General features: G+C 51.3%; 1 protein-coding gene across 1 annotated transcript in view; it reads right to left on the bottom strand.

Annotated features, from left to right (window-relative positions):
* LOC123347263 (arf-GAP with SH3 domain, ANK repeat and PH domain-containing protein 2-like) overlaps positions 1–19,890 on the bottom strand; it is a 105,977-nt gene extending 86,087 nt beyond the window's left edge. The window contains exons 1-2 of the mRNA XM_044984667.1: positions 19,753–19,890; positions 304–376 (exon numbers count right to left, since the gene is read on the bottom strand). Coding sequence (XP_044840602.1) covers positions 304–376; positions 19,753–19,890 — 211 coding nt within the window. The remainder of the gene's footprint in view (positions 1–303; positions 377–19,752) is intronic.
* Between the last annotated feature and the right edge of the window lie 7,097 nt (positions 19,891–26,987).

Below are 26,987 nucleotides of genomic sequence, written 5' to 3'. Positions count from 1 at the left end.
CCACTCATGCCCAGCACTCATTGCAGGGTTTCTGTGAGGAGGGCAGAAAGGCAGCTGAGGCCAGCCCTGATGTCCACTGTAAAGCTAGGAGGAAGGATCAGGGCTGGATCGCAGATGGCAGAGAGGAGAGAGCGGCAGGACTGGGGGACTCCCCTGCAATTGGAGGGGGTTCCAGCACACCCAGAAACAGGCACAAACGTGAGGGCATGTCTCCAAAACCCCAGCTCCCCCTGCCCACTCTCCAGCCCAACAGACAGGCCTCCCTCCCCCTGGCCCACTCTGGGTCTCCGGCTCTGCTCTCACCTTGTCCAGAAGCATGCTCTGCTTTGGTGGCTTTCCTCATTTTTTGCAATACAGCTCGATCAGAATCCAAGGCCTAGGAACAACAAAAGAGGGTTTGTGGGTTTCTACCTGCCAAACCCTCTAAACATGAGACTAGACCCGGCCACATTGCAGATGGGCTACACAGCCAGGAGGTGGCTTGGTTTACAGGGCTGCCTGGGGGGGGGGGCAAGTGGGGCAATTTGCCCCAGGTCCTGGGCCCCTCAGGGGCCCCCACAAGAGTTTTTTGGGGGCCCTGGAGCGGGGTCCTTCACTGACTCCGGGAGCTCGGAAAACTCTCCTGGGGCCCAGGCCCCCGGAGCTTCTTCTGCTCTGGGTCTTCAGCGGCGGGGGGTCCTTCCGCTCCGCCCTGCCACCGAATTACTGCCGAAACGGGGCCCCCCGCCGCCAAAGACACCAGGCCCCCTGAATCCTCTGGGCGGCCCTGTTGGTTTATACAGCCTCTGGGCACCAGCCAGCACACCCCAGGGCCCAAGGAACACACACTGCCCTGCCCAGCCTCTGCTCATTTAGAGGCTTTGTTTGAGGGAAGCTGCTAGAAGGAGCCCTAATAACCAACAGCCCGGTTGTTGCCCATACCCTGTTCTTTCCCCTCTTTACACACAAAATACTGCAGCTGGGGCTTTCAACAGTCATGGCTAGACCCCAAAAGGCCTTATCTGTGGGTATTCTGGGACACACACACTAGCTAGCCCGCCCCCAAAACTCCTGACCTGCTAACCCACAGCTGTCTTTTGTGAGGGTTTAGGCAGGCTCAGAGCACACCAGCACCAGGACTTGGCAGCTTCCACATGCCCAGCTGCAAACACTTAGGAGCCTAGGGAACTTAGGTGGCAGCCGAGTGAGGGTTTGGACGATCTCAGCGGTGCCTAAGTGTTGGACTTAGGGCCTACGTCTCTTCGTGGATCAAGCCCTCCGTGCCCAAAGCTCACTACAGTGGGAGTTGAGCTGGGCACCCAACTCTGCGGGAACTTTTTCCCATCTCAGCCCATGCTCCAAGTACATTATTAAGATAGCAACATCCTGCACCCCAATGCCAGGATTACAATTGCCTGGGTAACATATGACAAAACCATCGTTAAGACAGCGTCAATAGCCCTAAACCAAGCATTGCAAACCCAAGCAATTCAGAGTTAAGGTTACACTTCCCAGAAATCCCAATCTGTTAAGGTAAGAAAGGGTAGGGCACCCACAGACTCTAATTCTGCCATGCCACAGCCCGGGCATGGGTGGCCAGACCTAGAAATCAGACCCAGAGTCTGCTGCAGGAGACAAACTGGAGATTCGAACCATGAGTTGGGCCAGGTTAGGACGTCAGTGGCAAATTGGACTCAGAAACCACAATTTAGATGCCAGAAGTCAAACCAGGTCGGATGCCAGGAATGAAACTGGGGGAGCAGGGTAGAGCCCAGTTGCTCAGGATATGTCTACACTACAGGATTATTCTGAATTTACATAAACCGGTTTAGTAAAACACATTGTATAAAATCGAGTGCACGCGGCCACACTAAGCACATTAAATCGGTGGTGTGCGTCCACGGTCCGAGGCTAGCATTGATTTCTGGAGCGTTGCACTGTGGGTAGCTATTCCGTAGCTATCCCATAGTTCCCGCAGTCTCCCCCACCCCTTGGAATTCTGGGTTTAGATCCTAATGCCTGATGGGGCAAAAATCATTGTCGCGGGTGGTTCTGGGTAAATGTCGTCAGTCATTTCTTCCTCCGGGGAAGCAACGGCAGACAATCATTTCGCGCCCTTTTTCCCTAGATTGCCCTGGCGGACGCCATATCATGGCAACCATGGAGCCTGTTTTGCCTCTTGTCACTGTCACCGTATGTGTACTAGATGCCGCTGACAGAGGCGATTCAGCAGCGCTAGACAGCAGCATTCATTTGCTTTTGCATGATAGCAGAGATGGTTATCAGCCATACTGTGCTATCTACCATGCCATTGTAAATTGGCAATGAGATGATGGTTACCAGTCCTTTTGTACTGCACCATCTACTGCTGTCATAGGTGCCCCTGACTGAGATTGGCCAGGGGCGCAAAAGACAAAAATGGGAATGACTCCCCAAGTCAATCTCTCCTTTATGGTATCTAAAAGTAGAATCAGTCCTGTCTAGAATATGGGGCAAGTGTATCAGAAAACCAGAGAGCACAACCACTCCGTGTCAGATCCTGCAGAAATGATGAGCTGTATGCCATTCACAGGGGGTGCCCCTGCAACAACCCCACCTGTTGATTCCCTTCTCCCCCAGTCTTCCTGGGCTACCGTTGCAGTGTCCCCCATTTGTGTGATGAAGTAATAAAGAATGCAGGAATAAGAAACAGTGACTTGTTAGTGAGATATGAGGGGAAGGTAACCTCCAGCTGCTATGATAGTCCAGACAGGACATTAAGCAGTGTGGGGGAGAGGAGCCCAGCATCCCGCTGCTATGATAGTCCAGGCAGAACAGAATCTTTTCTTTACACATGAAGGGCGGGGGCTGATGGAGCTCAGCCCCCTGTTGCTATGATGAAGATGGTTACCAGCTGTACTGCACCATCTACCAGGAATGATCAGGAGTTTTTTACCCAGGCGCCCCCAGGTGACCTCTCTGGAGGCAGGGGCGGCTCTACGAATTTGGCCGCCCCAAGCAGTCATGCCTGTGGGAGGTGCACCAGAACCCCGGGAGCAGCGGACCTCCCGCGGGCATGACTGCGGAGGGTCCGCTGGTCGCGCGGCTCAGCTGGACCTCCCGCAGCTGCACAGGGTTCGCTGGTCCCGCGGCTCCAGTGGAGCTTCCGCAGGCGTGCCTGTGGGAGGTCCAGCCGAGCCACGCGACCAGCGAACCGTCCGCAGTCATGCCTGCGGGAGGTCTACCCGAGCCGTGGGACAAGCGCCCCCTCCGCAGTCGTGCCTGCGGGAGGTCCGCTACTCCCGGGGCTCCAGTGGACCTCCCGCAGGCACGACTGCGGAAGGTCCGCCGGACCCGCCTGCCGCCCCTGCTGGCAAATGCCGCCCCATGCGCGTGCTTGCCGCGCTGGGGTCTGGAGCCGGCCCTGACTGGAGGCCAGCCAGGAGCACTCACGGGCTGATGATGAGGACAGATACCAGTCCTTTTGTACTGCACCATCTGCCACAAGACTGATGATGACAATGGATATCAGCCATATTGTACCATCAGCCACCCATGGGGGGGACAAGGATGACTGCTGCAGCATCGCGTCTATCAGCAGCATTCAGTAAACATAGGGTGACATTTAAAAGAGTCAAGAGAGGATTTTTTTCCCTTTTACTTCTGGGGGTGCGTGAGGGGGGTAAATTGACGAACTATGCCCTGAACCACCGCGGACAATGTGTTTGACACTACAGCCTTTGGGAGCTCAGCCAAGAATGCAAATGCTTTTCGGAGACTGCAGGAACTGTGGGATAGCTTGAGTCCTCAGTCCCCCCTCCCTCCCTCCATGAGCATCCATTTGATTCTTTGGCTTTCTGTTACATTTGTCACGCAGCAGCGTGCTAAGTCCCTGCTGTGGCCTCTGTCTGGAGATTTTTTAAAAATGCTTTGGAATTTCATCTTCTGTAACGGAGCTCTGGTAGAACAGATTTGCCTGCCCATACAGCGATCACATCCGTACAGTCCACGCTGGAGCTCTTTTTGGATTTTGATTTCGGACTGCATCGCCACCCGTGCTGATCGGAGCTCCACGCTGGGCAAACAGGAAATGATATTCAAAAGTTTGCGGGGCTTTTCCTGTCTACCTGGCCACTGCATCCGAGTTCTGATCTGATTGCTGTCCAGAGAGGTCAGTGGTGCACTGTGGGATACCGCCCGGAGGCCAATACCGTCGATTTGCGGCCACACTAACCCTAATCCGATATGGCAATACCGATATTCGCGCTACTCCTCTCGTTGGGGAGGAGTACAGAAACTGGTTTAAAGAGCCCTTTATATCGATATAAAGGGCCTCTTAGTGTGGATGGGTGTGGCGTTAAATCGGTTTAACGCTCCTAAAACCGGTTTAAACGCGTAGTGTAGACCAGGCCTCAGACTGCTCCTTGTTCCTGCTGATAGCTTCAGCAGGGCCGGTGGCTAATCAACCACCTTGGGACTCTACCAATTGGACCTCAGGGGTGGATCCTCACACTGGGGCTGGGCTTCACAGGTCCCAGGTAAGTGCTAGCCAGCAGGCTGCCAAGTGGAGGGTTGGAGGCTCCCCTACAGACCTGGGTTCAAGACATGAGGGTCAGGATACACCATGAGAGGAAAAATGATGGTGCCTTAAATCAGTGTAATCTAAACAAGGCTCACAAACCCACCCTGCCTTAATGATAATTGTATGGCTATTGCAGGGCAGCATTAAGGTGCCTTGTTCCACCCGAGCCTTCCTGCGTGACTTGGACAAGTTACCCATCTCTCTGCACCCTGATGGTACTATGGGGAGTGGGCACTGCCCTGCCTCACAGGGGTGGGTGAGGACACATTAGATTAATGAATTTTAAGGTCATTGAGTCTGACCTCCAGCATAATACATGACATCCCTGCATTAATTACTCCTGTTCTAAATACTATGGCTGAGGTTGAACTACAGCAGATCTTAGAGAAAAACATCCAATCACTATTTAAAGATTGCCGGTAATGGAGACCACACCACAACCCTTAGGAAGCTGCCCCAGTGGTTAATTACTCTAACAAATTTACACCTCAGTTCCAGCCTGAATGTGTCTAGCCTGAACTTCCAGCCATTGGATTGTGTCAGACCTCTCTCTGCTAGATTGAAGAGCCCATTATCAAATATTTGTTCCCCATGTAGATATTTATAGACTGTATCAAGTCACCCCCTTGAGCTCCTTGAGTCAATCACCATAAAACCTGTTTTCTAATTTCCGAAGGCTCTGAGGTGCTCAGATATTACACCCATGGGGCCCAGAAAAGTATGTAAGAGAGAGATGGCGCATTCGAGGCCACCTTATACATCACCAGAGAAGAAGGGAAAAGTTACAATTTGCTGAATATGATTATCTTATTTGTGTGCATATATCATTTTTGCATCTAAAGTTATGAATATTGACTATGTAGCTGTATTTCAAATGTAGTTACACCTGAGTGACATCATCTGTAGGTAAGATGCTTCCAGTCTAGACAGCAGGTTGGGAAGGGTCTTGTTCAAGGTAATGGGCCATAGGAGAAGCTTATCCCCACCTGGTGAGCCTTCCTGAGAACGTTCCAGACAGCCTGTGGGTAATGGCTGTTATGACTCAGCAAGGTGTTAGCATATAAGTCTGTTTGTTAGCCTGGGATAGAATTTTGGGTTTGACTTTTTGATACTCTTATATTTTACACTACTATGTGTGAACAAAGAACAAAGATTGTGTCTATGGCTTCTACCTAGTCAGATGGGTTTGTTAGTACAAGGGGAACAGATAAAAGCAGTTAAAGTGTTACTCGAACGAACGCTTTAAGATTGCCTCAACCCCAATCTCAAGGCAAAGTCAAGCAACCAGTCGGGAGGGGCAAAGGGCAATTGCGGGGAAGGTATAAAACACTAGAAGACCAAAGAAATGCCTGTCCCTGACCATACGACAACCTCACTCCTTACCCCTCCCATGGGGTACAAAAGAGTTGAGATGAAGACCCCAGACCCAAAATGGAACATGATGCTAAGTTATAAGGGGTATGATTGTGGATGTGCATTTCAGGTATAATTATGCCTGCTGAGGATGGGGAGAGGGAACACTGGGCAACAAGGCTCTGCGGCATCAGAGTTATGGGACACATGCTTGCTGGAAAATAATCCCAATAAACATTGCATTGCCTGCACTTCGGACTTCTGGTCTTCTGCTTTCTGTCTGCGTGACAAGAACCGGGGAGAGGGTGAAGGGAAAGCCCTCTAACACAAGGTATACAAAGGCATGTGACCAGATGACATGACACTGATCTCCGTTTTGGGTACCTGTATTTTTCCACAAACTGGTCTGGAAGCCAAGTTTGAAACAAAGGGTTCCTGCCATATGGAAAAGCTATATAAGGCCGGGAGTGACATCATCTCTTGTTCTTCACTCCCCCACAACTCAACACCTGAGAGAAGCTCTGGAAGAAAAGGACTTGGAATGGGGGTGGGGGGGCCCAAGCTGCAAAGCAAATGCAGCTTGTTCCTTGAGACTCTGCAAGCCTGCTTGTATCTAGGGCTGGCTTTAGCAGGTGCGGGGCCCGATTTGTACTCACCCGGCAGCGCTCCGGGTCTTTGGCGGCACTGAAGGACCCGCCGCCAAAATGCCGCCGAAGACCCCCTGGAACACCGCCAGGTGAGTAAAAATTAAAAAGGCGCCAGCATGGGGCCCTCTTAGTCACGGGGCCCGATTCCGGGGAATTGGGCGAATTGGCCTAAAGCCGGCCCTGCTTGTATCATCAGCCAGGGTGAGAGATTGCTAATTCTTATCTGTTGGGGCTGACCACAAATTATCTTGGGCTGTTGTTACAGAATGGTTTGGGGGGAGCTAATAGTGAACTGGCTTTGACCAGCTGGGCTGGCTTGCAGCCACTTGACTGGATAAACAAGTAAAGAGATAAGGAAGGCTGGAGAGTGTTGAGTGTGGGAATGGAGAGCAGTTGTGTTACCTGCCAGAGCCTGCTTGTGGGTGAATACGCCCCCCCCTTAGAAGGAGATGATAAAAGCAGCTATGAGAATTGCTTTAGATTAACAGTTTCACCTGCGGACCCTCGTGGGTGCCCAGGAATTCCCCATGCTGGAGCAGCACCTGCTACGAGCCCTCAAAGGACAAGGCTGGAGGGTCCAGGACTGTCCGTAGCAGAAGGGGGAATAAGCATTGATTCTTGCTTGGTTGCTGGAAAGCACGTATTTAGTGATGCGTGAAGGCTGGGAAGCTTATTATACTTTGGCAATAAAACCGGTTATACTTATGCACCTGGTGTGGCTTCATTGAGTGTATCCGAGCTCCCCCCCTCCCCCCTCCCCCTTTGGCTCAACAATATCCAACCTTTCCAGTATTTTAGGCTTAGCTTGCAGTTTGGTTTATTTACTAAGTAATCTGCTTTGATCTGTTTGCTATCACTTATAATAACTTGTGTAGTTAATAAACTTGTTTTATGTTTTAATCTAAACCAGTGTGCCTTTAAGTGAAATGTCATGGGAAAATCTCTGCTTGGTTAACACAAGTGTGCATTGTCCTCTCCACATTGAGGGAGGGGTAGGGTGAGCAGATAGCAAATGTAAAAATTGGGATGGGGGTGGGGGGTAATAGGTGTCCATATAAGAAAAAGCCCCCAAAATTGGGACTGTCTCTATAAAATCGGGACATCTGGTCACCCATGGGAGGGGTGAACTATTTATGAGCTTACATTGTACAGACCCCCGTGCAGTGCAAAATGGTATAATTTTGGGTTTATACTCCAGTGGGGGGTGCGAACCTGGGAAACTGGGAAATTGGCTGTTGTCTCTTGTCTGTCTGTGAGTGGCTTAGGTGAGCACTCAGGTAGCTTACTTGGGTGTGTGGCGCCACCTGCTGTCGTGTTGGGTGGTAACAGGGCCTGGAGAGGCTGAATCATCAACAAAGTAGGTTGAGAGGGCATGACCCAGCTGGCTGGTTAGAGGGACGCAGCGGTTCTCACAGCTCTCAGACTGCACCCCGGGGGTGACAACCCATCACAATAGTTCTGACCCCTTTCATGCAGTGACAGTCACTCCCTTTAGGAAAAGCACACAAATTTACTCCTCATTTCTTGGGCTCATGCAGATGCCCAAGAGTCCTCCTTAGGGAAGGGAGCAAGTTTACCATTCTTGGGGTGGAACAGCTTGTAGCCAGGCAGCACAGCGATTCTCCATGGACACTTGTGCCATCACCAACTTCCTTGGCAACAAGGAAGGCCCACAAAAAAAAGTAATTTTCAGATAATTCTGTTCAAATTATTTGAGTGGGTCAACAAATGTGGACTAGGGTGATCCAGTGGATATAGTGTACGTGGACTGTCAGAAAGCCTTTGACAAGGTCTCTCACCAAAGGCTTTTAAGTTAAGTAAGCTGTCCTGGGATAAGAGGGAAGGGCCTCTCCTGGATCAGTAACTGGTTAAAAGACAGGAAACAAAGGGTAGGGATAAATGGCCAGTTTTCACAGTGTAGAGAGGTAAATAGCAGGGTTCTGTACTGGGACCAGTGCTGTTCAATATAGTCATAAATGATCTGGAAAAAGGGGTAAACAGTGAGGTGGCAAAGTTTGCAGACTATACAATATTACTCAATATTACTATACAATATTACATATAATATTAATACTATACAATATTACTCAAGAGAGTTAAATCCAAATCTGACTGCGAAGAATTACAAAAGGATCTCACAAAACTGGGTGACTGGGAAACAAAATGGTAGAGGAAATTTGATTTTGATAAGTGCAAAGTAATGCACATTGGAAAACATGATCCCAACTATTCACACAAAATGACGGGATCGAAATTAGCTGTTGCCACTCAAGAAAGAGACCTTGGAGTCATTGTGGATAGTTCTCTTAAAACGTCCGCTCAATGTGCAGCGACAGTTAAAAAAGCTAACTGGATGGTAGAAACCATAGGGAAAGGGATAAATAAGAAAACAGAACATATGCCACGATATGAATCTATGGTACACACACGCCTTGAAGACTGCATGCAGATGTGGTTGCTCCATCTCAAAAGAGAGATATTAGAATTGAAAAAAAGTACAGAGATCATTCTTGTAGCTCTTCTCTTCAACTGTTCCAATTTTTCAATATCCCGTTTACAGTGTGGACACCAGAACTGGATACTGTATCCATGAACTGTCTGACCATCACTCTACAGAGATAACATCACCTCCCAACTCCCACTCAATATTCCTGCGTTTATACAGCCAAGGATCACATTTGCTGTCTGATACAAAGTGTCACACAGGGAGCTCATGTTTGGTTGTTTTCTGCCACAACTGCTAAATCCTTTTCAGAATACAGTCTCCAGCTTGTAAGTGCCGCCAGCATTCTTTGTTCCTAGATATACCTACAGCTAAAGTTCGTAACACACATTGTTTTGAGTTCTATACACAGATGCCCAGTATGACCTTGGGCAAGCCACTTACCTCTGTCTGCCTCAGTTTCCCTCCACTTGTAAAACAGGGACTATGATACTGACCTATCTACATAAGGGTTGTGCTTGTAAAGCACTCAGATGGACGGTGTTTTTTATACAGCTAAGTGTAAATGTATACATCTGGGAACAAAGAACATAGGCCATACTTACAGGATGGGGGACTCTTTCAGAGTCAGTGCTTCCCAGGATAGAGTTTTGGGGTGTTGTGGTGGATAATCAGCTGAACATGCATTCCCAATGAGACACTGTGGCCAAAAGGCTAATGAAGTCCTGGGATGTCTAAAGTGGGGAATCTCAAGTCGTGGGGTAGTGAGGTTATTTCACTTATGTATTTGGCATTTCTGCAACTGTTGCTGGAATGTTGGGTCCAGTTCTGGTGCCCACAGTTCAAGAAGGATGTTGAAAAATTGGAGGGGATTCAGAGAAGAGCCATGAGAATTATTAAAGAATTAGAAAACCTGCCATATGGAGCTAGACTAAATAGATTGAGCTCTTTGAGTCTAACAACGAGAAGGTTAAGGAGTGACCTGATTACACTTGATCAGTACCTAGATGGAGAGCAAGTATTTAATAATGGGCTCTTCAATCTAGCAGAGAATGGTCTAACACAATCCAATGGAAGGAAGTTGAAGCTAGACAAATTCAGACTGGAAATAAGATGTAATTTTTTGACAGTGAGAGTAATTAACCATTGGACTAATTTACCAAGGATTGTGGTAGATTCTCTATCACTGACATTTTAAGATCCAGATTGGATGTTTTTCTACAAGATGTGCTCTAGGAATTATTTTGGGGCTGTTCCCTGACCTGTGTTATACAGGAGGTCAGAGTAGATCAGCGGTTCTCAAACGTTTGTACTGGGGACCCCTTTTACACAGCAAGCCTCTGAGTGTGACCCCCCCCACATAAATTAAAAACACTTTTTTGTATATTTAACACCATTATAAATGCTGGAGGCAAAGCGGGGTTTGGGGTGGAGGTTGACAGCTCACGACCCCTGAGGGGTCCTGACCCCCAGTTTTAGAACCCCTGGACTAGATGATCACAGTGGGCCCTTCTGGCCTTGGAATCGATGAATCTGGAGAGTGGATGTTATTTTAATAACTTATGCTCCATGTCAAGCACCATCTGTGCAATTCCCCTCCCCCGCACCAGCTCTGACCTTCTCACCATTGTATTTCAATGTTTATATGTGCAAGATGCACATAGAAAAAATGCACATTTCCATTAAGCCCAATGGCCACATTATTGAGCCTTCCCACCCTACCACCGAGGCGCCTCCAGCAAAACCAGGAGAGACTAGCTAGTGGTCTCCTTCCTGACCTTTCTAAGGTAAAAACCAAGTTGTAAAAACCATGTTAAAGCAAAAACCAACACTTCCAGGCCCTCCTTATGTACCATAAAAGCAGCACAGAGGGGCACAACCCCACTGGTTTTCTAGTTACCTTTTATTCCTTAAGGTCTGCAGAGACCTAGGCCTGGGCTCAGTAGTAAACAACATTTCCCATAACCACAATTTCCGGATGTAGCAGCTCTGTTTTAAATAAGCGATTCTGGCTTTGGAGAGAGATACAAATAGTGGCGGTTGAGAATGAAGCAACACAAGGAAATTGCACCATGTCCCGTGTTAGTCAGCAAGGTCAAGACCACTGGAAAAGGACAAGGAGACTGATGTGAGAATGAACTCAAGGAGGACTGTAGTGGTGCAGGTGGCCCACTCCAGCAGGGGGTGGGGCAGAAGCAGCCAGGGAGGCTGTAGAAACCTCCAGCTAATTACAGCCAGGCTTGTTAGGAGCCAGACAGGAGGACGCTGCTGGGGCAGCCCAGATATAAGGAGATTCTCTCCCTGACCAGCAAGGGAGGAGGACTGGCTCCCAGGGATAGCACCTGAGACAGAGCAGTGCCGGGCAGGCTCAGGGGAGCGGAGAGTGAGCTCTGGCCTGTTACCTGCTAGGCTGCAGGCCCCTGCCAGAAAGGGCCAAGAAGGTGCAATGGCCAAGGGAAAATAGGCAGACAAGGGGAGAGGAGAACAGAGAGGCTGCTGCTAGAGGGTCCCTGGGTCTGGACCTGGGGGGGCTGGGTTTCCCCCGTCCCCCTAGCACTGCAGCTGGCTGTGGGGGAGCATGGCCAATACAGATTGCAACTTGCCCCTGAAGTGAGGGGCTAGACTTTGGGTTGTGGTTGGCCTGTGGTGGGTGCAAGCCCAAGGATGGCTGTGACCCCCACAAGGGGGGTGAGAAAGAAGCAGTGGGCACTGCTGGAGTGCAGTGTTCTGAAGAGGGCACTGCTGAGCGGGGTTCAACATGGTTCCCAAATCAGTAGAGCAGATAATGGGCAAGACATAGGGTGACCAGACAGCAAAAGTGAAAAATCGGGATGGGTGGGGGTAATAGGAGCCTATATAAGAAAAAGACCCAAAAATCAGGGCTGCCCCTATACAATGAGGACATCTGGTCACCCTAGTGAGACACCAGGTGCAGAGGGTGCTCCACAGCTGAAAAGAGCTAATTCCCGGAGCAACCAGTGGGTGGTGAGTCCTGCAACCCGTTACACTATTTCACATCCCTATTCACATGCAAAAAACTACCTCTGCCATCTCTGATCCCTGCCCTGCCGAGTCCCTCAGCGAGGTCCCTGTTCCTTATCCCAAACAGGAGCAAGTATTCCTTGAATCAGTGGTGCTGCCCAGAGCACTGTGAGGGGCCACTGGACAGGATAATGAGGAGATAGATTTGATTAACAGATTCCAAGGCCAGAATGGCAGAGGAGGAGCAAATGGGCATGAATGAGGATGGGCTGCTGGAAACAGGATACTCTCCTGGTTTGGGTCTCTGGGTGGGAGCCAGGGCTCTGGGCCTGACCAAGATGTACTTAGCACAGAAACCAGAAAGTTACAGCTAACAAAGAACAGTTCTATGCTGTGTTCCAGATGATTAATAAACCCTTCTGTTTTACGACGCTGGCTGAGAGTCACTGCTGACTGTGGAAGTTGGGGTCCCAGGAGGCACTGAAGCCAAAGAGGCTTACTCTTGCAGGGGGTGGGGGAGGGGCTCACGGGAACTACAACACTTCGATGGTGAAATGGATAAGTATCATTCCTAGATTTGTCAATGAATTGTTGTAGAAAGCTGCAGTTTTTCTATGTTTGTTTTTCATGAGAAATAGAAGTGTCGGTTGTGACTGACACTATCCTGGCACAGCATTAGTCTAAGTTGACCTTAGACAGCTGTACTCTAAGGACTGGTGTATTTGGGGTTCATTTCCTGTTGCTCAGCAACACCCCCTTGATCATGCTGACATTGATAAAGTTGCAACTGTTTACTTTTCTTTGGTTACAATCAGCCCAATTAGTCAGGAAATTGTTGGGAAGGATGTGGTGTGATTATATTACCTTAATATTGTTTCATCTTCCTTCTATTTAATTAATGCTATTTTCCTTGATAATTCTAAAGTAACATCTGAATCTGTTCAGAGAATTTTGAAATATCAGCTATTAAACTAGGAAGAGAACAAATCTTCCAGAAGGAATACAGGCAAGAGTAACTAATATGCCCACCACAGACTCTGAAAGCTGCCAAGGCAGGACTCAAACTCACAATACGTTGTGGGGAGGGGACCAGGGTCAACAGGCAGAGTATAGCACCTTGAGCCACCCACTCACTCTAATGTTAGGCTCTCAAACAGACTGGCTTGCAGCAGAGTCTCAGTCCTGCTGCACATGTGTCAATGGTTTGAGTCACATTGTAGAGCCAGCTTTTACAGTGAATAGCATCTGTTTCCCCAAAGGGCCAGTGAGTACCTCTGAGATCAAACACAAGTGGGTGATGTGAGTCTGAGGAGGATCAGAGCTATCCTCTGAGCACCAAGTGTGCACAACAAATAATAAAAACAGTAAAATATTGATGACATCATTCTGGGGAAGTATCTTGAGAACCCCTGGCTCAAACAACCTCCAATATAGATTATCCCCTCAGAGGGCACTGTCTAAGTGTAAGCAGAGTCAGAATGAGCTCTGCCCTGACATCTGGTGGTGAGTTGTGGAAAAGGACTTCAGGGGCTGATCTCGTTTGCATGGGCACACCCACCCATCCCTAGCATGAAGGGACTGCTTACCCAAATGGTCACTGTCTGCTGTGGGACCCCAGTCTCTTTGTTATTGGGGCAGGAGTTGTTATCCTGATTATGGAATCAGGGACAGTAGAACTGTACATGGCATTTTATGATGGAGGGACTCGCCCTCAACTAAGTAGCACTCACTAGGCAAGGGACATGGGTGCCAAAGGGTAGTGAACTGAGAGAAGCTGGGGATAGATATGTATCTGCAGTGTGGCCTCTAAAGGCCATGTTGACCTGTGATCTTTCCACTGTGTAATAACAGAGCTAATTTTGACTCCATTAGGAGTCTTGTTACATGCTGCAGAACTGAAATCACTGTTTGGGGTAGGTGGTTCTAAGTTCACCAGCATTAGGCCTCTACTAACAGCTGAAATCACTGAGAGCTGGTTTAAGGTGGGGGCTGAAGACATACTGGTAAGTGGTGAGCTGGACAGCTGGTGGAGAGAAGTGGCTATGGGGCAGTGAAGACTATAACTGAATCCCCCAGAGGTGTGGTATTCAGCCATTGACCTAAGCAGTGGAGCATGTAATCTGCCCCTCATACCTCCCTGCACTTCCACCCGGGTTGGGAGGTAAACTCTGCAGATGAACTTCTGAAGTCTGGGGGCTGAAACTGTGGGTGGGGGTGACTGTTGGGTTGCTGGCTTTAAGACCCTAAGGGGAAAAGGACACTGCCAAACTTACTTACTTGGGAGTGGGTCTTTTGCTCATGGTTTGGGTTATGAATCCTGTTTGTGATGTTTCCCCAACATAATGTGGCATTGTTTCCCTCCTTTATTAAAAGGCTTTTGCTACACACAGACTCTGTGCTTGCTAGAGGGGAAGTATTGCCTCTTAGAGGCGCCCAGGGGGGTGGTTTGTAATTGTCCCAGGTCACTGGGTGGGGGCTCGAGCCGGTTTTGCATTGAGTTATTGAAATTGATCCCTTGGATATTGAACCCAGACCTTGTTGCTGCCAACTCTGACGGGCAGAAGGGTTACATAAGCACATGGGTTTCAGAGCACCAAGGCTATGTCTTTACTGTAGAGTTAGCTCCCATAAGTCATTTCCTCTTGAGTTAGCCTAGCTCGAGTGAGAGCAGTCTCACTGCCAAATGCCACGGGAGCTGTACAGAGTGGTTGCATTAGCAGCTGCTGCATTGTGTGTAAACCCTGGTTTACACTACAAACTACATCGCTCAGGAGGGTGCAAAACACCCGTGACTGACACAGTTGTACTGACCGAAGTCCCAATGTGAACAGCACTATGTGTGTGGGAGGGCTTCTCCTGTTGACACATCTACTGCTCCTTGGGGAGATGGAGTACCTGTGCCAATTGGCAAAGCTCTCCCGTACCTGGTGCAGCTGAGTCGCGGCAGTGCTGTAAGTGTAGTCAAAGCTTAACTCAGACTGTAGCCTATGGCCCTAGACAGGCCAGCCAAGTCCAGGCACCAGCACCACCATGCTCAAGTTCCGTGTTTTGCATGTGTGTGACCAGGACTCAAGCTAGGGGCAACACCTGACTTGCAGCAAAAAGAGGAGAAGCAAACAGAGGGTGTTTGCCTAGGGGAAAAGCCCACACCAGGTTTTGCCTTTCAGGCTTCTGTGAGCAGTAGTTACAGCATCTGAAGAGACTCTTGATACAAGATTGGAAATATGGAGATTACTTTTCTGCCTCTCTCTCCTTTCTGTCCTCTGCTCACTCTTTGTTTAGGAGGAAAATTATGGTCATTTAAAGGAATTATAAAGTCTTTAAATCGTGATCTGAGGACATAAGTAATTCAGCTAGAGGTTGGGGTCTATTACAGGAGAGGGGTGGGTGAGGTTCTGTGGCCTGCGGTATGCAGGAGGTCAGACCAGATAATCGTGATGGTCCCTTCTGGCCTTAAAGTCTATAAGTTTATAAGATAGTGAAGTATGAGCTGTTGTGACCTGCATGGGAGATGCCGTCTTTGTCCTGGAGCTTAGAAGTGACTTTGTCTGTACAAAGTGCAGGCTGGTCCTCATACTGGAAGAAAAGCTTAAAGGAGTAGAGACCCAAGTAATGACCCTGCGTGCATTGCATCAGAGAAAATGTAGACTTCCTGGATAGAAGTCAGGATTTGGTACTGCAGGCACAGCATGCCGAAGAATCTGAGAGGGCAGTGCAGGGGGGAATGAAGAACAAAGAAGAAAGTTAGCAGCATGTGACCTCCAGAAGAAGGAGAAGGAGGAGAACCAATATACCCCAGCACAGAGAGAGGTAAACGACTGCTTTTAGGCTCTCTGCACAGGTACTACTGATGAGAATGCCTTGGAAGAGTCATCTGAGGAAGGAGTTTGAAGGAGACCCCGTTGCCCTGAAGCAATGGGATGCATTGTCCTAGGCATGGCAGTTCCACGACCACCACTCCCAAAAGGAGGAGAAAGGTGGTGGTGGTCAGGGATTCCCTCCTAAGGGAGACATTCATCTATCTGCCACCCAGACAGGGAATCCCAACAAGTGTGTGCTGCTTGCCTAGAGTTAGAATTCAGGATGTGACGAAGAGTCTTTCAAGATGCATCAAGCCCTTGGACCACTGCTCCTTCCTACTTATCCACATGGGCACCAGCAATATTGCAAAGAATGACCTTGAGCGGATCACTGCAGATTACATGGCTCTAGGGTTGCCAGGCATCCATTTTACGACTGGAATGCCTGGTCAAAAAGGGACCCTGGCGGCTCCAGACAGTACCTCTGACTGGGCTACTAAAAGTCTGGTCAGCGGTACAGCGGGGCTAAGGTAGGCTCCCTGCCTGCCCTGGCTCCACGTGGGTCCCAGAAGTGGCCGGCATATCCCTGTGGTCCCTAGGTGCAGGGGCCATCAGGGAAGCTTCACACACTGTCCCCGCACTGAGCGCCGGCTCCACAGCTGCCAATAGAAGCTGAAGGGGGGCACCTATGGGTGCAGGCACCGTGCAGAGCCACCTGGCTGCCCCTGTGCCTAGGAACTGGACATGCCAGACGCTTCTGGGACCCACACGGAGCCAGGGCAGGCAGGGAGCCTGCCTTAGCCTCATTGCGCTGCGGACTGGGAGCCTCCTAAGGTAAGCACTACCTGGCTGGAGCCCACACCCTGAACCACCTCCCGCACCCCAACCTCCTGCCCCAGGTCAGAACCCCCTCCTGGAGCCCGCACCCCACACTCCCTCCTGCACCCCAACCACCTGCCCCAGCCCTGAGCCCCCTCCTGCACCCAAACATCCTCCCAGAGCCCACACTCCCTCCTGCACCCCAACCACCTGCCCCAGCCCTGAGCCCCCTCCTGTACCCGAGCCCACACCCCCTCCTGCATCCCAACCACCTGCCCCAGCCCTGAGCCCCCTCCTGCACCCCAAACCCCTCATCCCCGGCTCCATCTCAGAGCCTGCACCCGCAGCTGGATCCCTCATCCCCTCCCCCTAATCCCTCCCACCCCAGTGAAAGTGTGTGAGGGTGAGTGGGGTGGGGGAATGGAGTGAGTGGGGGCAGGGCCACAGAGAAGGGGCAGGGTGGGGCCTCAGGAAGGGGCAGGGCAAGAGTGTTTGGTTTTGTGCGATTAGAAAGTTGGCAGCCCTATATGGCTGTGGGAAGAAGGATAAAAGAGCTTGGGGTGCAACTGGTGTTCTCATCCATCCTCCCTTTTGAAGGAAAAGGCCCGGATAAGGAGTGTCAAATCAGGGAAGTAAATACATGGCTACGCAGGTGGTGACAATGAGAGGACTAGAGAGCAAAGTGATCAAATTTGCAGGGAACACAAAGCTGGGGGTGGGTGGGTTGCCATCACTTTGGAGGATAGAGCTAAGATTCAGAGGGATCTTGATAAATTGGAGAACTGGGCTTTAGATAACAAAAGTGAAATTCAGCAAAGACAAATGTAAGGTGCTACACTTAGGGAAGAAAAACCAAATGCACAAATACAGAATGGGGGGAAACTGGCTTGGCAGCAGCACTGCTGAGAAGGCTCTGGGGGTTGTGGTGGCTCACAACCTCAGCATGAGTCAGCAAATGCAATTTTGGGTTCCATTATCAGAGGCATAGCATGCAAGTCACAGGAGGTGATAGTATCACTCTACTCAGCACTGATTAGGCCTCAGCTGGAACATTGTGTCCAGTTTTGGTCATTAGTGTATAAAAAAGATGAAGAGAAAGTGGAAAGAAAGTGCCTAGGGAGGCTGTGGAATCTCCATCTCTGGAGATATTTAAGAGTAGGTTAGATAAATGTTTAACAGGGATGGTCTAGACAGTATCCTGCCATGAGGGCAGGGGACTGGACTCGATGACCTCTCGAGGTCCCTTCCAGTCCTAGAGTCTATGAATCCAGAGGCGAGCGACAAAGATGATCAAAGGGATGGAATGCAGCTATATGAGCAAAGGCTGAAGGCTAATTTGGAAAAGAGGAGATTAAAAGGGGACATGACAGCTGTCTTCAAATACCTGAAAGGCTGCCATAAAAAGATGGAGAAAAGTTGTTCTTTCTTGCCACAGAGGACAGGACAAGAGGCAATGGGTTCAAACTACAGCACAGCAGATTGAATCTCAGGAAAAACTTCCTAATTGGAAGAGCAGTCGGACAATGGAACAGACGTCTAGGGAGGTCGTGGAATCTCGTTCGCTGGAGGTTTTCGAAAAGAGGCTGGAAAGCATCTGGCTTGGATGGTTTAGACACAACAAATCCTGTATCTTTGCAGGAAGTTAGACTAGAATTCAGCATTTCTCAAATGTGGCCACCAGTGGCTTTTCTTGTGACCACAGCCTCCTGGGCTGTGACTGGGTGGGGGGAGCAGTGGCCCCTCTCAAGTGTGACCAGATGTCCTGATTTTATAGGCTTGCATCCAACGAAGTGGGTATTCACCCACGAAAGCTCATGCTGCAAAACGTCTGTTAGTCTATAAGGTGCCACAGGATTCTTTGCTGCTTTTATAGGGACAGTCTCGATTTTTGGGTCTTTTTCTTATATAGGCTCCTATTACCCCCCACCCCCATCCCGATTTTTCACATTTGCTGTCTGGTCACCCTACCCCTCTCCAAGGGCCACCAGTGGGGGTTGGGCCCTGCCCCTCTCCAGTGATACAAATGCTGGACGTGCAGGCAGCTAGTGAATTTCCCACTTTCCCAGGGTGGAGGGAGGCTTTGGCCACAGGGCTTCGGGCTCCATCTACGTAGTAGCAGGATCTGGTCCCAGGCTCACCACCCATGCCATCGTCCCTGGGCCCCGCGGCTTCCCTGCCCACCTCCCCATCGAGGGCTTAATTTGTGCCAGGGCTTGCTGGGGCTGAGTAAATCTGCTGTGAAAAGTGATATTAACAAACATACAAATATCACTTTTCACAGCAGCAGACTTACTATCTAGCAAGTTAAAAAAGAAGCAACAACAAAAAGACAAGAACATGCAAAGCACCTTATTTGTGTTTCTATTCTGTTTAGGTCCAGTAAAGAATAGAGACAAATGTACATAATTTTTATTACTGAGTCTGAAAAAAGTCCTCTATAAATAAATGACAATGATTTGGACATGTATATACACATATTTATTTGCTTTTCCTAAAGTTAATTACGTATTTTAGGAAAAATTTTCAGCGTGGCCACCAGCAAGAGTTGGTGGCCACACTCTGAGGCCACTAAAAAATTTGTTGTGAGAACCCCTGGTCTAGATGACCCTTGCAATCCATTTTAACCCTTTTCAGGGTTATAATTCTATGGTTCTACATTTCCGGTGAAGAAAAGCTCTTAGAAAACGTGTCTGTTAAATAGTAAGTTACAGCCTTTACCACAGTGGTGTGAATATCTCCCTGTAATGACTGTGGTCTCATCTTCCTTCAAATTAATGCTTCCCTGTATCCAACTTTAATTGTATCCATTACTCTGGGCAGAGTTGGACCCAGGGCAGGCTCCTAAACCTTATTCCACAGCAACTTTCTCAGTGATTCTGTGGGGCCAGGACATTCAGTTTAGGCTTCACAATGGAAAAACTGAATGGGGAAGCAGCAGGCAGGCGCAAGCAGATTGTAGAAGAGGAAGTCAAGGTCTGAAGGGTGGGGAGGTGAGAGATGGCTGGAGACAGCAGCAGACAAAGTGCAGCAATAAGCTGAGCCCTGGCAGACCCCACCAGCTGTTTGTGCTCCAAGACAGGAGAGGGCAGGGAAGTGGGACTTTGTCCACTGCTGCACCCCCTCCCCGGCTCCAGCCTGCGGGCTGCAGAACCTCCCCAGCCCCCTCACCTCCTCCAGGCTGCAGACGGTGCCTCGGCACTTGCCCATGTGGCTGGTGAAGGAGGAGGTGGTTGGGGAGCTCAGATCCTCCAGAGTCTGAGAGATGAAGTCTTGGACAGAGATGAGCTCCGGCATCCTGAATGGCATATGCAGGGTGCTGCGGGTGGGTGATAAGGTCTGGCCAGCAGGAGCGGAACGTCCGGCTCCAGGAAGGGGAACTGCTGAGAGCACCGCAAGCCTGGGAGGAAGTGGCCAAGGCAGCTGCTTCATGCAGGGAGAGCGACACACAAGAGCAGATATCCTGGCCCAGCCCCACCCAGGAGCTGCCCCCTGCCCATCCTAGCCTCACACCAAAGCTGCTACCCTGCCCTGACACACACACACTCTCTCTCTCTCTCTCATATAGCCTGGAGCTGTCCCCCAGCCCACCCATCCCATCCCAGGCACACACACACCCCAGAGCTGCCCCCCAACCTTCCCCTCCCATCAGAGACACACACAACCCAGAGCTTTCCCATCCCAGTACCCCCACCCCACACACCTAGAAGCTGCCCCCTACCAGCCACCCAACTCAGACACACACACACACAACCCCAGGCTGCCCCGCATCCCATCCCTTCCCAGACACATCCCCCCCTCACACAGAGCTACCCCTGACACCTCCCATCACACTCCAGAGTTGCCCCATTCTGGCACCCCCAACCTACCCCCCTGAACTGCCCCCCAGTCATCCCATCCAAGACACCCCCAGAGCTGCCCCCATCCCATCCCAGACACCCCCTACAGAGCTGCCCCCAAGACACACACACACAAAACTAGGCGGTCTCTATCCCATCCCATCCTAGATACACACACCCCCAGGAGTGACCCCCCATCCCAGACTCACACACGCCCCCCAGCCCAGACATTCCTTCAGAGCTGCCCCCGATTCTCCATCCCAGACAAACATCCCCCCACAGCAGCCCACCAGCCCCTCTGTCTCATCCTATCCCCCACACACTCACCTAATGCACTGCCCCCCCACCCCTCATCCCATCACAGACACACCCCACCTAGGGTTGCCAACTTTCTATTTGCAGAAAACTGAACACCCTTGCCCCGTCCCTTCTCTGAGGCCCTGCCCCCTGCTCACTCCATCTCCCTTCCCTTTGTCGCTCGCTCTCCCCCACCCTCGCTCACTCACTCATTTTCACCAGGCTGGGGCAGGGGGTTGGGGTGAGAGGGGGTAAGGGCTCTGGGCTGGGGGTGAGGGCTCTGGGGTGGGGCCACAAATAAGGGGTTCAGAGTGCGTTCAGCTGCTTAAAAAGAAAGCTTTTAATTAAAGAAAGAAAAAGTAAAATTTATCTCTGTAAAATCAGGATGGAAAAATGTTTACAGGGTATTCAGTTCATATAACCTAGAGGGACTCCCTCCCCCCTTCTAAGTTTCAAAGTTACAGCAAACAGAGGTAAAAAATCCTTCCAGCAAAAGAAACATTTACAGGTTGAGAAAACAAACATAAGACTACACGCTTTCCTGGCTGGGTACTTACAAAATTAAAACATGAGACTGATTCAGAAAGATTTGGAGAGCCTGGATGGACGTCTGGTCCCTCTCATGTCCCGAGAGCGAACAGTCCCCAAAACAAAGAACACAAACAAAACCTTCCCTCCAACAAGATTTGAAAGTATCTTGTCCCTTCATTGGTCCTCTGGTCAGGTGTCAGCCAGGTTTACTGAGCTTCTTAACCCTTTACAGGTAAAAGAGACATTAACCCTTAACTATCTGTTTATGACACCCACCCACTATGACACTGCCCCAGGGCCGGCTCCAGACCCCAGCGTGCCAAGCGCGCGCTTGGGGCAGCGTCCCAGCGGGAGGGCGGCAGGCGGCTCCGGCAGACCTCCCGCAGGCATGCCTGCGGAAGGTCCGCTGGGACCGCGGATCTGGTGGAGCATCCGCAGGCATGCCTGCGGGAGGTCCACCGGAGCCACGGGGCCAGCAGACCCTCCACAGGCACGTCTGCGAGAGATCCCCCGGAGCTGCGGGACCGGCGACCGCTAGAGCGCCCCCCGCGGCGTGCCGCCGTGCTTGGGGCAGCGGAAATCCTAAAGCCGCCCCTGCACTGCCCCCTCCAACCCAGACACCCTGTGTTGGGTTGGACTAGGTACTGAGGCCCCCTTCTGGAGGCTTGATGGCCCTGCCACACCGTGCCCCAGAAAAGGGCAGTAGAGAGGTCCTCCAAGTTCCCTAGACTGGCTGTGTGGAAAGCAGCCAATCAGGGCCCAGCAGGGTAGTATAAGTAAAACTGCAGTTCCAGAGAAAGTTCAGTTCATTGCCAGCGGTGGAGAAGTGTGGATGGTTCTGGGCTGGCTGCTGAGACTTCAACCTTACCTCAGGGCTTTGTCTGGGTGAAAACTATGCTGGAGCCATGGGGAAGTGGCCCAGGGAATTGTAACAGCAATGCAGTGTATTTAAACGGACATGGTGGACGGCTGCTATCTATAGGGTCCCTTAGTGTGGACCTGGAGTAGAGGGCAGGCCTGAGTTGCTGCCACCAGACACTGGGAAAGTGGCCTGTACTTCGATACACTCTAGAAGGGGAACTGAACTCTTTTAGGGGTCCAGCTGAAGAGCTGGGGCTAGAAAGGCCCAGAGAGGTGAAGAGTCTTCAAGGAGAGAGCCCTGGGGGACATGGCTCCACACCAGGGCTGGGACTGCTTAAAGAGCAGGGGCAACTTGAGAGAGCCCAGAGGGACTGAGAGACACTTTGGATCAGGGTACTGTGATAGGCCCTCTTGGACTGGTTGAAAAGTGAGCTACAGGACAGGGCTGCAGATCGAAGGACCTTAGAATGTGCTGAAATAGGCCCCCCTGTTGGACTTATACCCTGGAAGGAGTTTGCTTTGCTTTTATCACACTGACAAAATGTGTGAACCTCGGCCGGAGGGCTGAGTTACTGAAGACCCACCACAAACAGGTAGAGAGAGAGGGCAGGCACGTGCACTCAGCCAGGGGGTGCTCATGAGAGATGAGTGTGACTTTCTTACACCCCTGCACCCCCATAGGTGGGGAGTGACCCCCCTCCTTTGGGGAGGCTAGTCTGCTGGCCCTCCCCTCCCCCCCTCCCATGACTGGAGGAGTCCCGAGGCCACCAGCATGGAGCTGAGCCCATGTTGGGATGATTTCAGGGTAGAGTACTTAATCCTGCCATGAGTGCAGGGGACTGAATTAGCTCACCTCTCAAGGTCCCTTCCAGTCCTATGATTTTAGAGGATGGAGGAGGGCAGGGCCTCCTGGGGGAACATGGGCGGCGGGGCCACAGCCTGTGTCAGGAGAAGCTTAGCCTGCCCTGGCCTTCAATACCTGCTGCCCATACCCACCCCCCACAGAGCTGCCCCACCATCACAGACACCATCCCCCGAGCTGCCCCACCACTGTAGACATACCCCCACCCACCCCAGACACCACTCATGCCCCTCAAAAACAGATACTCTCTTGGCGCTACCTCCAGACGCACACACACACTACCCCTCCCCAGAGCTGCTCCCCTGTATAACATAAACTCCTGGATATTCTCCACTCTACAGCTCCAGGGAGCTTGGTCACGCTAATCAGGGATGGGCTGCTGAAACCCACCCAATCAGTCTGGCACACACCAGCTTCTGTCTCTGATACGTCCAAAAAAGCAAACAGAAGACAACAGGTCTCCACAAAGGAGCGGAATATTTTTACCAACATCCTACTCCTCACCCTGGTACTCAATAAGAAAACATCAGAGTGCTATCAAGAAAATGCAAAGGCAGTTCTAATAACAGAATCTAAAAGAGAAGAATGAATTAGCGAAGCTACTTGGGCATCAATGGAAAAGAGAAGTATAAAGCAGTGATACTCAGACCTCAGTGGTTCAGGAGCCAAATTAGCGATCAACATTACCCAAAAAAGCCACAGTAGTGTCGAAATGCCCATTGTGATCCTGGGAGATCCTGCCTACCCCTTAATGCAGTGGCTTATGAAGCCATACATGGGCCACCTTGACAGCAGCAAGGAGCAGTTCAACAACAGGCTGAGCAAGTGCAGAATGACTGAGTGTGCTTTTGGCCGTTTAAAGGCCCACTGGCACTGCCTATATGGGAGGCTGGACCTGGCTGATGACAATATTCCTATGCTTATAGCCGCTGTACGCTCCATAATATTTGGGAAGGGAAGGGTGAAAGCTTAACTTAGGGCAGGACCGCTGAGGCTCAGCGCCTGGAGGCTGAATTTGAACAGCCAGAGACTAGGGCTATTGATGGGGCACAGCAAGGGGCCATAAGGATCAGGGATGCCTTGAGGCATTTGAAGCTGAAATCCACTAATATTTGTTGCTATGCTCGGGTGTGCAGTGCTTGTAATGCTAGGAGGTGATTGTGACTGGTGCAGACGATGCACTATGAAGGTTTAAGAAAATTGTTGCTTTGCAGGCCTCTGTTTACTTTCAATTACTGGAATAAAGATTGCTTTCAAACCAAAACAATTCCTTTATTAAAAAACAACAACTGGAGGAGAGAGACAAAAAAACACATCAGCACTGTGGAGGATGGGGGAAGGGAGGTTCCCAGGAGGAGGTACGGTCCTGGGATAGTTAAAGATTTGTGTATATCCAAGTATCATATGCAACCTTGTCCTTTGGAGTACAGTGCAGCGGGTACTGTACTTCAGCAGGGCTAAATGGCAGAGGGATGGGTGTTGAGTGCAGTGGGAACTGGGAGTCCGCAGGGCTGGACTGAGATGGGGCAGGAGTGGAATGCCGTGGGTATACATTGGAGCCAGGAGGTTGATAGAGTGTGTTGGCAGTGTCTAGTGGGCAAATGGGAAAGAGTTTTGTGACAGTGGCTGAGGGGAGGGCAGGCATGGAGCTGATCAGTTTGTAGTGCTAGAAGTGCCTGGCTCGTATCTGCTTGACATGCCATAACTTTTAAGAGCTGCTCCATGGCTTTGTTCTGGCATGCTCCGTTCTCCTTTCGGTCCCGCTTCTCACTGTCCCACCACTCCTTCAGTTCTTGCTTTTGGGCCACAAAGTACATCATGACCTCACACAGACAGTCCTCTTTAGTTCTTTGTGGCTGCTTTCTAATTCTGTGCAGCCGTTCAGCCAGCGATAACAAAGAGAGAGGCTGGGCTCCCAAGCAGGGCCGGCTTTACGCCAATTCCCCTGAATCGGGCCCTGCGCCTAAGAGGGCCCCGTGCCCAGTGGTGAGCTGGAGCCAGTTTCCAAGCAGCGGCAGCTGTCCGCCCTGCCCCTGGCCCCACTCACCTCCCCCTCCTCCCCTGAACGCTCCGCCCCCTTCTCCTCCCCCTCCCCTGCTTCCCGCGAATCAGAGGTTCACGTGGCAAGCCTGGGAGGGTTCAGAAACAAGCGGGGACTTTGCAAGGTAAGCTGGGGTGGGGGAGGGGGCGCGAGGAGGGCTCCAGGGAGGCGCGGCCTGGCCCGGCCCAGTCCAGCTCCAGCCCCAGCCAAGCAGCTCCCTCTGGCTCTGGCTCTGGCTCTGGCTCTGGCTCTGGCTCTGGCTCTGGCCGGGCGGTGCGGCTCCGGCCCGGCCCCGGCCCTGATTCTTGCCGGGTGGCGCGGTTCCGGCCTGGCCCCAGCGGGGGTAAGCGGCATGGTAAGAGGAGGTGGGGGGAGGGTTGGATAAGGTAGGGGCAGGGAGACCCGGGGACAGGGAGTGGGTGTGGGGGGGGTTGATCAGGCAGAGGTTCCGGGGTGGCGGTCAGGGGATGGGGAAGGGGGGGGTAGGTGTGGGAGTTCCAGGGGGTCTGTCGGGGTGGTGGATGGGGTTGGGGCAGTCAGGGGACAGGGAGCAGGGTGAGTTGGGTAGGGGGTGGAGTTCTGGGGGACAGTTAAGGTGGGGGGTCTTGGGAGGGGATGGTTAGGGGACAAGGAGTGTGGGGGGGTTGATGGGTTGCAGTTTCAGAGGGGGGCAGTCGGGGGCAGGACATGGGTGGGGGTCGGATGGGGTGGGGGGAGATGTACTCACCAGGCGATTCCCTACCGGGTCTTCAGCGATGGGTCCTTCATTGCCGCGGAAGACCGGAGCGCCGCTGGGTGAGTCATCCCTGCTGGGGCCCCGCCGAATTGGGCCCCGCACTTCCTAAAGCCGGCCCTGCTCCCAAAATCATATCTATGAAGCCAAAATGCAACATTTTACAGAAGCAGTATTGTTTGTAATACAGACACTGATTCAGTGATTTAAAACACAGCCAGTACTCACACACCTGTCACTAACTGGCTGACCCCAGGCAAGCACACATGAGCCACAAGACCCCCAAAACGGTGAGTAACTGCAGGGACAGGGGAAATCAGTGTGCCAGGATTGTACTGAGCCCGTGGTTCTTGGGAAGAGCCAGCACTGTAGGGGGCGGGGGGGCCTATAATCATTACTGTCCCCACATTCTCCACCGGAGGTGATCATTATGGAAAATCTCTCACTGCTGAGGGTGAGCAGGGAATCAAGGAAAGGTCTTCTCCAAGCCTGTTGCTTCCGCCCTGGCCTTTATGCAGCTCACCTATGTGCAGCAATGGTTCCCCCACCCTCCAGTGATGGCAGAGTGGCATGGGAAAGTTACCCTTAATGGGGCAAGAAACAGAGCAGCTCTGCCAAAGAACCTGTGGCAGCAGATTGCCCAGTATCTCCATGAGAGTTTTGTGGAGATCTCTGAGGGAGATTCCCGTGAAGTGAGGGAGTCAATCAACACCCTGTTCTGCCGCTCAGACTAGGCATGTGGTGGTATGTGCATCATGCAGACATGACCCTGCTTCAACTCGCTTCAGCGATTCCCAAAATCAAAACTACTTACCAGGGGCCTCCTCTCCTGTTTGCACTTCACAGCAGTCAGAGCTTGGCGACTGACTAGCCTCCTCTGGGGTGGAGTCATCCTCTGCCTCTGGGTCCCCCTCACCCTCCACATCCTCATCCAAGACTTCCTCCTCTTGGCTTGGTCTACTCTCTACTGGCATGTGAGCCACTGAAGTATCCACAGTGGCCTTCGCAGTATCCATAGTGGCCACCGAGTATCACGTCCAGCTCTTTGTAGAACCATCAGCTCATGGGCGCAGCACCGAAGTGGTGTTTTGCCTCCCGTGCCTGGTGGTAGGTGTTCCGCAGCTCCTTCACTTTGACCCTGCACGGCAGAGGGGCCATGACCAGGGCACATTCTGTCATGCATCATTAAATCTGTCTGTAGGTATCAGAATTCCTATGGCTGGAGCGCAGCTGGGACTGGAC

This window comes from Mauremys mutica, chromosome 13, assembly GCF_020497125.1.
Source record: "Mauremys mutica isolate MM-2020 ecotype Southern chromosome 13, ASM2049712v1, whole genome shotgun sequence".
In the NCBI taxonomy this organism is placed as follows: Eukaryota; Metazoa; Chordata; order Testudines; family Geoemydidae; genus Mauremys; species Mauremys mutica.
The sequence above is the reverse complement of the archived record's forward strand: the minus strand, read 5'-3'. Positions and strand labels throughout refer to the sequence as shown.